The 15,035-nt window shown below is 43.4% G+C and overlaps 1 protein-coding gene across 1 annotated transcript in view; it reads left to right on the top strand.

Annotated features, from left to right (window-relative positions):
* The window catches only part of LOC146062941 (uncharacterized), a 178,428-nt gene that overhangs the window by 22,270 nt on the left and 141,123 nt on the right, over positions 1-15,035 (top strand). Inside the window, exons 7-11 of the mRNA XM_083174951.1 lie at positions 2,066-2,198; positions 5,715-5,866; positions 10,148-10,300; positions 10,780-10,897; positions 12,698-12,764. Coding sequence (XP_083031077.1) covers positions 2,066-2,198; positions 5,715-5,866; positions 10,148-10,300; positions 10,780-10,897; positions 12,698-12,764 — 623 coding nt within the window. The remainder of the gene's footprint in view (positions 1-2,065; positions 2,199-5,714; positions 5,867-10,147; positions 10,301-10,779; positions 10,898-12,697; positions 12,765-15,035) is intronic.

The raw sequence follows: 15,035 nt of genomic DNA, 5'->3' as shown, positions 1-15,035 counted from the left end.
ACATTCCAGTAGTATGCAGTACATGATGAAATCCCCAGACTGAGCTTCATGTACAGACGACAAAGGACATTGCAAACGACCCACGGTAGCACGCATCATTAATGATATAGTGCAGTGGTTCCCAACCTGGGGTACTAGTACCCCTGGGGGTACTATGCAGAAAAGTTGGGGGTACTTGAAAATAATATTGGTAATGGCGGAAGATGAAAAAAAAGTATTTTGATGGCAGGAGAAGACCCATTGCTATGGAGAAGAACCATGTTGTGTCACTTATAGTTCTGTCTTCAGCATCATCAGCATCTTATTGTGCTTTTGCCTGACCAGCAATCCACTGGGAGCTTCCCATGCTGCCCTCAGACATCAGCGATCATCTGCCCTGCACTGACATGGGTGGAAGAAGCAGCGGCATTAATTCTACAGGTGTAAGTGGGAACCCTGGAGACAATACACAACCAGCGGCCAGACACGGAAGGGCACGATTCCTGTCTGCTACGCCTTAATATAAGGACATGCATAAGGATACGCATACCGCTCACTTCCACTCCACTCATAAGTACTGTCTATATTTTAAATTGAGAGGAGGGGTACTCATCAATGAAAAGCCTAATCCAGGGGTACGGGAGAGAAAAAAGGTTGGGAACCACTGATATAGTGCCTAACAGTGACTAGACCATATGAATGAAAATGTAATTATGACATATCGTTGTCGTGCATATCTTTTTAAAAAAATTGCATAATGTGTATGCACCTTTAATAAAGGAACAGTGATCACTCCATCCTTCATTAACATCGCTCCAGTGTGTACTGATGACCTGAGTTGAAGCAGTCGGAACAAATTCCCTTCTCTCCAGAGTGTACCTGACTTAAGTCCTGCTCTATGCCGAATACCTTAATGAACAAAGTTAGACATTTTAAGGTTGATTCTTCGAGACTTTGGGCCAAATGTAATAGGGTATGAGGATCAAAAAGTTAGAGGTTTTGTACTGTAGGCAGAGGGGGACATTTTACCATACCTGGTGGTCATGCCCGGTCATCGCCCATTTTTGGAAGATGGTTCTCTCCCTCCACTTGTCACTCCTCCTACTTCCATTGAATCCGTCAATCTACTCTTATGCGCTCCAATCGATCACCTTCCCAAGGAATCAAACAAGTTGATACTACATGTTGCTTGCGCGGCTAAATATCAAATAGCTAGCAAATGGAAAGACACAAACGCTCCTAGCCGACAAGAGCTAATAAATAGAATATGGTTCACAGCTAGAATGGAATATATTACAAGTTTACAAAACAACACTGTGCGTAAATTCCACTCCATTTGGCACCCATGGTATACATACCACAACTCCCCTCTCCCTGGTCTTTCCTAAAAACTCTTCTTCTTCTTCTTCACATGTGTTTAACCTCCTCCATTTTATTATTTGCTATTTTCGTCCTCCTCTTCCTTCTTCCACCCCATCACTGGGTTACCCCCCCCCTCTCCCTCTACCCCATTTAGCTTACTTTTGTTACCATTTCAATATTTCTAGTCACAATGTTGACCTATTGATTTAAGTCCATATCGGACTAAATACCACAACATTTCGGCCAATACCATATCTGATTAGATGATGCTAAACCTTACTCAATAACACCATTGTACATTCATTAATATATTTATGTTCTGTTGTCTCTGGTCGTACTCACCCACAACATTGACTCTTCAATTTAATTATTATATATGTTTTTACAGTCATCTGTATGTTTTTTTTCTTTTTTTTTCTAATACTGTACGTTGTGTATTTACATTTATTCAACAAACCTTTATGATTCAAGTGAGAGGTTTTGAAAGAGTTTTCCCCTTTTTTGAAGCGGCAGTAGTCATTTACATGGCAAAATCAACCTGTTGTTTTTTTCTGCGTGTAAATGATTGCAGCTTTAAAAAAAAAAAAAATGGGAAAAATCTCCTAAAATCTCTCACTGTCTGATTCTCGCACCCTATTATACTTGGCCCCAAATGTAAATAAAACAAAGCCATTTACAAATCACCATGGTGCATTGTAATATTTCTTCTGTTGAATCTTTTTAGAGCTTACAGTACTTGCCAATATCTGACCTTGCTGAGGAAGTCCATAAGTCACAATTAAATGACAATGAGAGTCACCACATCAGTGAGTTTACATCTGTCACTTTAAGTCCTCAGGAATGCACAGAGAAGGCTGGTAAGAAATGTGTTATTTATTAAAAGGGGTAAGAATCTTTACTTGTGCACTGCTGCCATCCATAGGCGAATCTATAATTATGGTAATGGTTGGTCCCAGATCTAGACATAATAGCAGGGGGACCTTTGTGCGGCGCCGCAAAAAGGGGGCGTGGCCTCATGGGAATGAGGCGTGGCATCACAAAAAGGCGCCGGCACCACATGATTAAAGGGGTGGAGGGCTGAGGTGAAAGCGGGGAGAAGAATTGGAGTGGAAGCTGCAGGGGTGACAGTCATTGACAGCTGGGCAGAGAGCAGGGGGCTGCCCGGCTGTATTCAGAGAACTGCAGGTCACGGCTGTTTGAAATAATACCCCTTCACAACAGAAAATGCAGGGATTTATCCAGGAATATGGTCCTAGGATCATGCAGGGACATTCCCAGGCTGTCCCCTTATACACCAGCCTAGTCCCTGCATTTTCTGGTGTTATAGGGAGAGACAACCACTCCCCTCTCCCTACCCCCCTTTAACCAACCAGCTATCTCTTCGGAACCAACTGACCCATTTACATGAGACCAGTATCATATTGAAGAACTTTTGAGTTAGCTTCAAATGATTTTGGTCCCGTGAAACTGGGCTGTTTGGTTCCAGAGAAATCTGCCCTCAAAGAACATAAACAGTCATGAAATTACATTTAAGAAATGAAAAAAAAAATGCTTTAACCTCAATATCCCTGGAACCAATTAACCCATATGGATCCAGCCTGGTATCAGATTGAAGGCCCAGCGATTTGGGTTCGACTGAGATCAACCTCGAGCTTCAGTGATGCTGAAGGGGGAACTGGCAGCCGTTGAACTGGGTGGGGGTCGGAATTAGCGGGTCCCATGTTATCCTATAGGGAAAACGTTCCTGTTTTGCCTGGCAGTATCTCCGGTTCCTAGGGGGCTAGAGACACGGGGCTGGGCTCGTTGGAAAGCCCCATCCCTCAGCTATAAAAATGGTCTAATGGGTGGTCCAGTGCACTCCCGGACCGCCCCCTAGATTCGCCTATGCTGCCATCCATTTATTACAGCTATTGCAGCGTTTCACAAAAAGTTCAGCATGATAAATACTTTTGAAAAGTAGTCAAGAAGTTTTATTGTACCTTCTTGTGCTTTACTACAGTCTAAAGCTGGCCATACACTTGTCAGATTTGGCCACTTTACACCTGATTCTGATGGATAGGCCTGAGAAATCAGGTGAAAAGTGGCAAAATCATTTTTTGTTTGTCATCTGATGCGCGGTCCCATGTGCATCAGGTCAGAGTCTGAGATCGGTCCTGGTTGCGGGCCTCAAACAGCATCCCTGCAAGGAATGGGATTGCATGCAATATTTTGGATGCAAAAGGACAGCATGCAATATATTGCATGTAATCCTGCCTATGGCTCTGCTCAAGGGCTTTACACTTCTAGCTGAGAAATGACAGACTAAGGGCCTTATTTTGGTTAGGTCGGTGAAATGGACGTACGGTCCGTTTCACCGTACGTTTCCTGTACGCGGACAGTGAGCGTAAGTCCGCCCACAGAACAGCCGCATACGGACGGTCACAAACACCGACAATGGGGAGTGGCATACACTTGAGCGTACGCCACCGTATACGGACGGGTCTCCGCTTAGACACTGTTAACTGGCGTACAACAGAGCGTACGCCACCGTATACGGACTGGTCTCGTCCGTTTTCACACCGACATATTACGTATATCTCAGCGTACGCCACAGTGCACGGACGGGTCTTGCCTTTTTTCAATGGAAAACTCAGTGTGTGTCACCGATCGTGAGAGTGAGCGTACGTCCGTGCACGGTGGCATACCCTTCACATATATGGCACTGCAAATCTTGCCTTTCAACTATAATTAAGACAATTAATTAATTATTCTAACTGTTATTCAATAATTGTTTTCTATTAACTCAATTGTCTACCTTAATAAACACCCTAATAAAACAACATTTTAACCCTCATTACATGTATATTTATTATGTTCTAATGTGGCATTTTAATCACTGTCTGTGTGTCCCCACATTGGATTAACTTTTAAATAAAGTTATGTTTGTGCTACAGTGAAAAAGTTGACACATGTTGACTTCTGTGAATTGAGTGTCCTGCTTTTTAAAGTATACAAAAACACTTACTGAATGGGTGTAGATGGTTATAAAATAACTACCTTGACATATATAAGCAGGTCTTTGAATGAATCTTACCTAAAATGAAACCAACCTTTACATGTTGAAGTGTAGAAAGATATGCTTCCAATGTGTTTGAACGCTGTCTGTGGCTTGCAGGTAGTGAAATAATGGTTTTCACTTAATAGCCTGCAGCATTGCTTATTACATTCAGATGTAGTAATCAGCGTTAATTAGCAGACCCAGGCGTCCGCTCTCATACGGTATCTCTAGGGGTGGTCTGGAGCTATCTTTGGCGACCGCCTGTTTTTGGGCCAAAATGCATGGCGCGTTCGCCGATCGAGTGGTTGTAGCACCGTACATTTTTGGTGCACAACCCTGTGTACGCCCATGTTTACGCCCAGTTATCCTCATTATTTCGGCCGCTGCCCTAAAAACGCCCCCATGCTGCCCACAATGACCGTACTCTTGCGGACAGTTTTTTTCTCATGGAGAGACCCGTCCGTGAGCGGTGTGAGGTCGCCGCACCTGCGCACACCTCCCAACTGTCACGATTACAGCGGGACAGTCCCGATTTCGGGTCCTGTCCCGCTGTCCCACCTGCGGCAGGCATTGTCCCGCTGTGGGGGGTGGCAGTTGGGAGACCCCCAATCTAATAGAATAGACGCTGTGCGCATGCGCACAGCGTCTATTCTCATATGAAAATGAGGTTGCGGCTAATTAGCATAAGCCACGCCCTCATTTGCATACGCCCAGTCCCTATTTCATTTACTCAGAAGTTGGGAGGTATGCCTGCGCATTGCGAAAGCTACGCATGCGCAAATGAAAAAAAAAAAACAATCCGCCCGTATACGGTCCCACCGTACCGAGCAGAATAAGGCCCTAAATGTAGAGTTTCATCTGCAGGATAGTCACATCACTTAACAAATAGTTATATATTACATAACAAGAGTTGCTTTATTGATCTCATTCATCTAGGTAAAATAAAACATTTGCTGTAGAGTAGTAAAATGTCTGTTAGATATAAATACATTTTTAGTAAACACATATATCAACGTAATCTTGAATTTGAGCACGTTACTATTAAAATACATAGGGTCAGATGCACTAAGCTTCAAAAGTGATAAAATAGAGAGTGATAAACAACCAACCAATCAGCTCCTATCTGACATCTTTTCAAACACAGCCTGTGACATGGCAGGTGGGAGCTGATAGGCTGGCTGTTTATCACTCACCATTTTATCACTTTTAAATCTTAGTGCATCTCGCCCAGTATGTTTTAATGTAATTAACTCTTTGATGACCAGGATTATTGCTTTTTGAGGACCGAATGTCAGAAACGTAATTCATGACTTTTCTTTGTTTCTTTTTTGTAAAGTACATAAATGGGAAGACGATGAGCTACCACAGCACCTGACAGAAACTGAACGAATAAAGCCACATCTTCAACATTTACTGTCTGCTTTTAGAATAGAGTATAATACAGATATGCTTAAGAGCACAGCTAATGAGATGGAGCTGCTTTCTCTGGTAGGTAAAAGCCAAAGGCATAATGGCCCTTATTCTAATCGGCACGGTACGGCCCGCGTGCGGCCGTACCGCCGATGTTTTTGGTCTGCACATGCGCAGAGGTCATTCTGCGCATGTGCAGCCCCCTTCGCCGCAGACGTCTTTCGTCCGCCGCAAAGGGGGCGTATAGGGGCGTGAGAGGCATCATGCCCTCATTTCCCTATGTGTACGCCCCGCGTTTCATGGGCGTTCCCATGCAAACGCGGGGCGTATGCATGGTAATGAGGGCATGACGCCCTCATTACCATGACATGGGGGCGGAAAGCTGACGTCGCCGGATGTCAGCTTTCAGCCCCCATACAAGCTACCACACGGACGATTGTCCGTGTGGTCTTAGCTTGCGGGAGCTGCCGCGGCGTGCGGGCCTGCCTTCGATGGTCGTCGACCATCGAAGGCAGGGGGCAGCTCCCACCATGGTGGAGGCGTAGCCTCCACCATTTTTGTGCGGATCGCCAGCCGTCCGTGTATGGACGGCCGTGGCGATCCGTCTGGTGGGCGGCCCTTGGTTTGTGCGGTCGGAGCCCCGTGTGCGGCTCTGACCGCACCAACCAGAATAAGGGCCAATGTTATTGTGATAATTCTGCATATATAATACTATGCAGCAGGTGGCAGTACTGATCAGCAATTCTACTGTCAGAGAATAAGGACTATTATTGTCATACACATGTGTAACAACTACAATATATTATTATTATTATTATTATTAATAATAAACAAACAGTGGGAGAGGTCCCTGTTCACAAATTTATATTCTATATGGAGGGGGTAAACCGCACAAAATCATAAATGTGCAGTTTAATGTGACTATATGATCCAGTTGGTTTGATGGTCGAAAGATGGTTTTAGTATAGAAGAAAAATAAACGTAAATAGGGGCACGTGGCCTAGCGGACTAGTTGAAGGACAAGCATGCTGGCTCTCCTGCCCGAAATCCTTCTAAATATCCTTTTAGGGCTTCATTATCCCCCGCAACAGACATATTGGAACTGGGGAACACCTCCTTAATTACCCGTGGCGACCTGGTGCAGTTCTTCTTCGGCTGCTTTGTGCCCAAGGCCCAGTGCTTTCTACGGTGTGGCCAGTCGGTGTGGAGATCCGGACTGGGCTGCTCTCCTGACAGCCTGGTAGCTGTGCCCTCTCCGCGGTCACTGGGTGGTTCTGCTGACATTTATTCTGGTCTGCGCTGCAGTGTGAGCGGGCTTGGTTTCCCCCGGCTCCTGGACGCTGACTGGAGATGCTCCGCAGCCATCTTGGACCGTCTGCCTGGGAGCTGCAGCGTGGTGACTGCGACACAGGGGAGATGCAGTCAAAATCCCGAATGGGTCAAAATCCCTACAAGGACAAAATCCGACAAGGACAAAATCCTGACATTTAAAATCCCGACAGGGTCAAAATCCTGACATTTAAAATCCCGACAGGGTCAAAATCCCAACATATACAATGTACAGGTGAAACAGTCTACATAACTTTCAGTCGACAGGTGCGAGGTCGACATGGTTATTTTCACTGTTTTTTTAACCGAATGTCGACACAGTCGACATGGACACCGTTGGAAGTGAACCGCAGCCCCTCGCATCGCTCGCTTCGCTCGCCATGCTACGGGCACGGTGCCTCGTTGCGCTCGGCACACTATTTTATTACTATCTATGTGCCGACATGCAGTATTTCATGCCCTACCATCCACTAGTGCGTCGTGGGAGAATAAAATAGTGTGCCGAGCGCAGCGAGGCACCGTGCCCGTAGCATGGCGAGCGAAGCGAGCATTGCGAGGGGCTGCGGTTCACTTCCAACGGTGTCCATGTCAACTGTGTCGGCATTCGGTTAAAAAAACTGTGAAAAAACCCATGTCGACCTGGCACCTGTCGACCGAAAGTCATGTAGACTGTTTCACCTGTACATTCTATATGTCGGGATTTTGACCCTGTCTGGATTTTAAATGTCGGGATTTTGACCCTGTCGGGATTTTAAATGTCGGGATTTTAAATGTCGGGATTTTGTCCTTGTCGGTATTTTGACCCTGTCGGGATTTTGACCGTCGGGATTTCATATCGAATCCACACAGGGACCTGCTTCTTCCTGCAGTATATGGCTATCAGCCTGATAATCTCAGTTTTCTCTTCCTGGTACCAGGGATCTTATTTTACGTCTAAACAGTGAGTTGGCTGCTTTAATTGTACTGGTAGTTTCTTCCATACTGACTGACTCTAACGTGTATAGTGTGAAGCAGCACTGCATAAAACACCTGCATTACAATGGATGTCTCAAAAATTCTTCAGTTTATTCTGGATGTAAACCACAGACTTCTTCATAAAATCAACACACTTCATGCTGATATAACCTCATTACAATCCCTCCTACAAATGGAACCAAATGGGCTGAAGCTATTTCACCTAACTGCTACAAATCTGTTACTATTACACATATAGGTCACATACAAGAGGCTGTATTTCCCTATCCTTGTACCCATGAAACGAATGATGTAGGGAATGGAAATGCTTTGAAAATATGGCAGGACTGTATACTTGTCCAATTAATGATCCCCCAAATGTATACTTTTTCCTCTCTCGATATTCAAGAGCTATCTGATGCTGGTGCTGCGGATGCTATACTCCTTTGTGCAAATCCTGATACCCCTGCGACTTCTATCACTTATATTGAATATGTGACTGGATGCTCTATGGGTCTAAAATGCTCTCTGGTTGTCCACAATCTGCAAGTTTTTGGTTGCTATTTGCCTGATCTCTTTGGCCTATGCTTCCAATAACCGGCTTACAAGCTTTTGCTCCCTGCCTATCCCTGCTCTGTGGTGTGGTCACCTCCTCTCCACCGATGTCGCTACTTATCCTGTTGTCTAATGGGACATCTCAAGGCTTCTTGTCATTGCTCCTACATCTCCGTGATGAGGGTCTAGTACCATTTGGTTCATTTCAAATTGGCCAGATTGAGATTGGCCTTCATTTAATTGCAATGGCAGTCCTGTCCGTACCAGTTTTGATTGACTGTGGCTGCATTATCTTATGCTGTTCATCATTTTTTTTTTATCTCTAATACTGTTTTTGCCTTTTTCTTACCCTTATTTTATGTTACTGGTTACGATTTCCCTTTGGTTATGTCCAGTATGCAAGATATTTTACCTTTGACATATATTAAGCTAGATATAATTGCTATGGCGGGAGAGCCAGCATTCTCCTAATCCTGGGTCACTAGTATTTTGTCCCTGCATAGGGGCAGGTGGGTTTAGGTAGTAAGTTAGTGGGATAGGATAGTAAAGTTTAGTATTACGGGATCCTAGTATACCTAGTCGGCAGGCTATACAGGGAGGGTTTTTTTTACTGTGGGGGGGGGGTGGGTGTGTGTGTTTAACTTTGTTTGCTTCCTTTTTAATCTTGTTACGTGAGTTTGATAGCTCCTCAATATACTGGTTTTCTTTATGGCATCGTACGGCCTATATTCTTTAAGACAGCTTAATTCATACATCCTACTTAAACAATGGTATACTTTATACTTTGCCTCTGATTACTTATGTTGCAGCTTACCCGGAAGGCGCCTCCGGGTGTGTGTATTAGTATGTCTCAGTCTTAGGTTTTGATCCTTAAATATTTTCATCATTTTACCCTTATATGTTACTATAGATATATATCTCCTGCTTAATCTCATGTACACTGCCTGTTTCATTTAATGTCGATCCACCTGCTGTATATTGTTTGTTATTTTACTGTTTAGCATGGGTGTTACATAAAAACTCAATACAAATGATTGAATTTAAAAAAAATAAAAAATAAACATAAATTGTGCATAAACTGCATAGGCGACAGGTAGTTTGTAAGATTATCCTAGTGGGTTTTATTTGAGATGTATACTATATGTACTTACCCAGAACACAGTGCCAATAATGTTACTTGTGCAGGTAATTGATTATCTCTATAATTGCAGCATTCCCACTATTTTCTTACCCCCACCTCCTCTCCTATATTCTGTAACACACGGTGTTTGCTTGTAACAAGGCCTATTTACAATAAGACATGCCTTTTAAATACTGTACCAAGGAATATGATTCCTGTTATATCAGAGTAATAGTTATATAATCAGTGTCTGATAAGTAACATGGAGAGTATGGATACTGGCATGTACATACTGTAGCAGTGGCACACATGGAAGATATTGTATATATTATTTATGGGAAGAGAGAAGGGCCATTTGCTGGAAAGGATGTTTCATACAGTTACTTTTTATTTTGCTGTAGGTTGTTGCTAAATTCCGAAGTACATTTAGCAAGCAACAGACCATGAGAACTTTCCCAATGTATGATTCTGGGATGGAAACAACAGATGGATGGGGCTTCAGAGGTCCATGTAAGGCTTTTAAGAAGACTGCAAATTGGCTCCAGTTTGTAAAGGTATAATGCATGAAATGGGAACACCTGCAATACTTTCCATTAACTGTCTAATTACCTGGGATGTAAAATACTATCTATTCCATCTGTCTATTCTAGTCTTCTAACTACAGCAGGGCAATGCCCAGCGTTCAATGAAAACGCTGGGCGTTCCCCTGGGAACGCAGGCAGGCTAATCCTGCCGAGGGTGGGCAGCTGTCACATGACATCAGCACCCGCCCCCTCTTTGGCGGACTCTGATGAGAATAAGTCAGCTTAGAGCAACCTTTATTTCCTAAGGGAAGAGAAATCATTCGTTCGGTCAGGCAGTGGGTGCCGTTCATGGGCTCGGTAATCAGGGAACAGCCGCTGTTTAGCTAGCCTTGCGTGTGGCACTGAATCATGCTCTGTAACAGCTGATTATTTTATCAATAATACATTATACAGAATAAGTAATAGATTAAAGCTAACTATAGGTATATTATTTATACATTTATTTCTAGATTAAACCCAAACGAGATCCATGGCAGCAAAAGTTTTTAACAAAATTAAAACAGCACAAGAAAGTGGATGAGCTGCTTCGTCTTCAGTCACAGTTCTTAGAGGTACCTTCAAAATCTTGTATTCTTATTTAGTAACTGATGTAAGCCAAACTTATATAACTATTTTGCCATTTTTGATTTATTTATGATTTTGGATAAAATTTGTATTGTGTATTATAAATTATACATAACTGCCAACATTAAAAAAAAATGTAGTCCTAGGATGCCTTCGTGTGTGACCACAGGCCAAATGTAATAGGGTGAGAGTTTCAGAAAGTGAGATATTTTGTGAGAGTTTTCCCCTTTTTCAAAAGCAGCAATCAATTACACTGCAAAACCAGGTTGATTTTGCCATTAATTGATTGCTGCTTTAAAAAACTTTCGAAAACTCCCAAAATCTTACTTTCTGAAACTCTCACCCTATTACATTTGGCCCCACATGTTTTTTTTTTCGCACAACTGCAAATGATACTAAACTCGGCCCAATGCCTGTTATATAAATAGTAAGCAATTTCTTCTTACATTTTTTTAGGAACTTTTGACTGTATCTATTGATGTTTTCTTATGATTGTTCTTGGCTAATTTCTTGAGTGGTGGCAAATGTGTGTGTGTGTGTGTGTGTGTGTGTGTGCGAGCCTGTCTTTCTGTCTGGAGGTTTTCTGCAAGCAGAGCCTAATAGGAAAGCTTAACTAATGTATGTTTATTATAATCTTCCTTCGAGTGCTGTACCGACCACCATGCTACTCTGTATGCCTTCTACATCAGCATTATAGGAAGGTCCACTAAGAGAACTATATTGAGCTGAGGGTGTTACCTGTACACCAAGGTGGTGTACAGGTAACACCCTCAGCTCAATATAGTTCTCTTAGTGGACCTTCCAGAGGATGTAGTGGCAGGTGACATTTAAGAACAAGTAATACCTTTGAAAACATACACTTACCACAATGCAATGCATATCAATACTACAATATTGACTATTGAATAAGTGAAGATGCCAAGTTGCCTTTACCTTTAACAGCACACTGCCCTGGTTACACTTGTCTAAATACCAATTTTGAGAAATAGACTTTTCAGTTTATTGCCCTCACCACCATTTGTAAGAGTTCCTATTAATGGCGGTTCCCATTTGTCAGCATATGAGACTACTTACCTGTTATCTCAGTTTTACCTATATGTTACATTGAAATAGTGGGTGACATTTAATAGAATGCGATTTGTTTTTTTTCGTGATATGGCGTTATTGCATTTTTTACCCAAATCGCCCATTTAATAGGGTGTGAAACGGGCCATTTTTTGCATTTTTTGGGCGATAAATCGCACTTTCTAAAAGTGCGCCAAAAAAAAAAAATCGCATTTGTATCGCATCCAGATGTTTTTCGCACAGAAAAGTATACATATTTAATAGAATGCGCAAACTGAAATCGCACTTTTGAGGTGTCTATAAATCGCACTTTTTTCAGACCAGGGTCTGATGTGCGAATTGGTCAGAGACATGCACAGATCATTGTGATCTGTGCATGTTTCTGGTATTAAAATAGAGTTTAAAAAAAAAATGCGGAAAAAAACGGTGTGGGGTCCCCCCTCCTGAGCATAACCAGATGATTTTATTGGCAGCCAAACTCGGCTCCTGATTGGCCGCTAGGCAGCCAATAGAACCTTTAGGAGGAGAGACGCTGAAGATGGAACATCAGCCTCTCTCCGTATAGTTCGTCACACGGGTACCAGTGGAAGTAAAAGCATAAGACCTCACGCGGGGCAGAAGACCTGGACTACGTCGGATCAAGATGACAGATCTTCTCCAGAGGAACTTGGTGAGTAGGATTTTCTTCCACAGGTCCCCCTATGGATTTCATCGGATCCTGGACCCCGGACTCTTCAGCCCTGGAGCCCCAGACCTCGGAGCACTGGACCCCGGACCAAGGGACCAACCTACAGGCTCAAGATAGGTAAGTATCAGTATGTGTGGGCTTTGTATGTATTAAAGTTTTATTTTTAATGGGTGTCAGTGTGTTTATTTAACTATTTATTTTACTGTTGAACTACAAGTGCCAGCGGGCCCTTTAATGCCCCGCATGCTGGGACTTGTGGTTCTCCAAGTCCCAGCATGCGGGGAGGCTTGCTGGGAGTCATAGTTCCACGGTATAAGATAATAGTTTATCATCTATTTTTTTACACAAAATCAGCTCGATGCCCACCGCCCAGGGGCATCGAGGACAGCCCGGGCTTCAGCATGGGCAGGTAAGTTCTGGAGGGGGGGACCCCTTCCTTGGGGGTTCCCCACTCCCCCAGGACCCTGTCCATGCTGACCGGTCAGGGGGATGAATGCTTTGGCCTTTGGCTTTTATAAAAAGTCTCCCCCCCCTGGCTGTGGCATTACCCTGCTGGCAGGTTGGGCACGGTGCTGGTTCTTGAAATACGGGGGACCCCTAGTCATTTTGTCCCCGGTATTTCAAGAACCAGGACCGGACCTTGAGCCTTGTGCTGGTTTTATAAAATCCAGGGGAACACTATTTGGTTTTGCCCGGGGCTGGTTATGCTCAGGAGCAGGGACCTCATGCCGTTTTCTTTTACGTTTTTTTTTTAAACCAAAAATCGCAAATTTTGAAATGCGCGCATTTCCATGACTTAAAATCGCCACAAATCGCACCATATCACAATTTTCCCCCTGCTAATTCGCATTTCATTAAATATGCAGATTACAAGGGAAAAATGCGAAAAAAATGCGATGTTCGGCGATATGGTGCGATTTAAAAAATTGCAAAAAAATTGCATTCTATTAAATGTCACCCAGTAATTCTACTGGTACTTAGATATACTTTCTTACTGCTATACCGCTGCGCAGGGGCTTTCATTTTATATTTTAATAACTACATTTTGCAGAATGTTTTTGAATATGTACACTGGCATTTACTGGTGACCCTGTCTAGGTTACAAGTGCAGAGAAAGCTATGGAGGTGCTGCAGGAGCATGCGGCACGGGTAATACAACCTTCCCCAGTGCGTCCAGTTTCGCCGAAAAATAGCCATGAAATATGGGTGAAGATATACAGCCCACTGGACCTGTCACAGGTAATCACACACACAGTTATAATTGCTGGAAGGCAGCATTAGATGTTTGGTCCTTTTATCTGTATAGAATTTTGTCAAATATGGACATTTTACAGGACCCAAATCTGAATGATGGATTGTTACTACAACACACCGGTGAAAAGAGCGTAGACATTGCAAGTCTCAATAGGCGCCCAATGTCTTCTACACAAAAGAAAGAAACTGGGTGAGCTTACAGTATGTTATAAATATGTATCAGCTTCATGAACTAGAGACATTTTGCACATTGTGCAAGTGTACTGATGCCAGGAGTGTTTCATAGAATCCACCATATTCTTATTGCCTACTGTACATTTAGCCCATTATGCAGTGTTGGACAGAAACATCATTTGTGCCTTTTTTTATCACAAATTGTTCATTTTTTCCTAACTGCACATGGGCATTTCACATTTTTATATTCTTACACATGCCAGCCGAGAATTGTTTTTACTTCCGACACCTTATTATGTAAAGAAGCATGTAAGGGAGATGTAAGTGATGCCAAACTACAGTGTGTCTTTATGCAAAATACGTCAAATGTTAACCAGGAGAAATGGGCATACAGGTGTAGCCATGCTTATCCATCCAATGCATACGTATCGCGGCATGGATGGTGCGAGTAGTGTGCCCGCAAAGGGACATCAGCATGCATACATACACACACTCAATTCACATCTATGGGTGGCCTGCCGGGCTCCGACTAGCCACAACCTGGCAAATAGTGCAGCATGGTACCATGCGTATTCTTGTGCATTGTGAATTGCGGGATAGATAAGCAGCACTACATCTCTATGTGCCTGTTTGAAGAGGAATCACTTGTGGGCAATAGCATATTTATAATGACTGCAGGGTATGCACTGCACCCATCTATAGAGTTACGCTTACCTCTCCGCCATCTCCACAGTCCCACCGCAACTGGTGGTCTGGCACCGAAAGGCAGCAGAAATCACTGGGAAAATGGTGCAGAGGGCATTTGCCAGGTGATCCATAGCATGCACAATAGAGAAGTCCCTGGGAACATTGCAGGGTCGCCATATTCCCAGAGACCTGCACATGCACTATATATTCCCATGCCTCCCAACAGTCCCGATTTTATCGGGACAGTCCCGATTTTCAGGGCCTGTCCTGCTG

This window comes from Crinia signifera, chromosome 3 (genome assembly GCF_055691185.1).
Source record: "Crinia signifera chromosome 3, ASM5569118v1, whole genome shotgun sequence".
NCBI classification, from domain to species: Eukaryota; Metazoa; Chordata; class Amphibia; order Anura; family Myobatrachidae; genus Crinia; species Crinia signifera.
The sequence above is the reverse complement of the archived record's forward strand: the minus strand, read 5'-3'. Positions and strand labels throughout refer to the sequence as shown.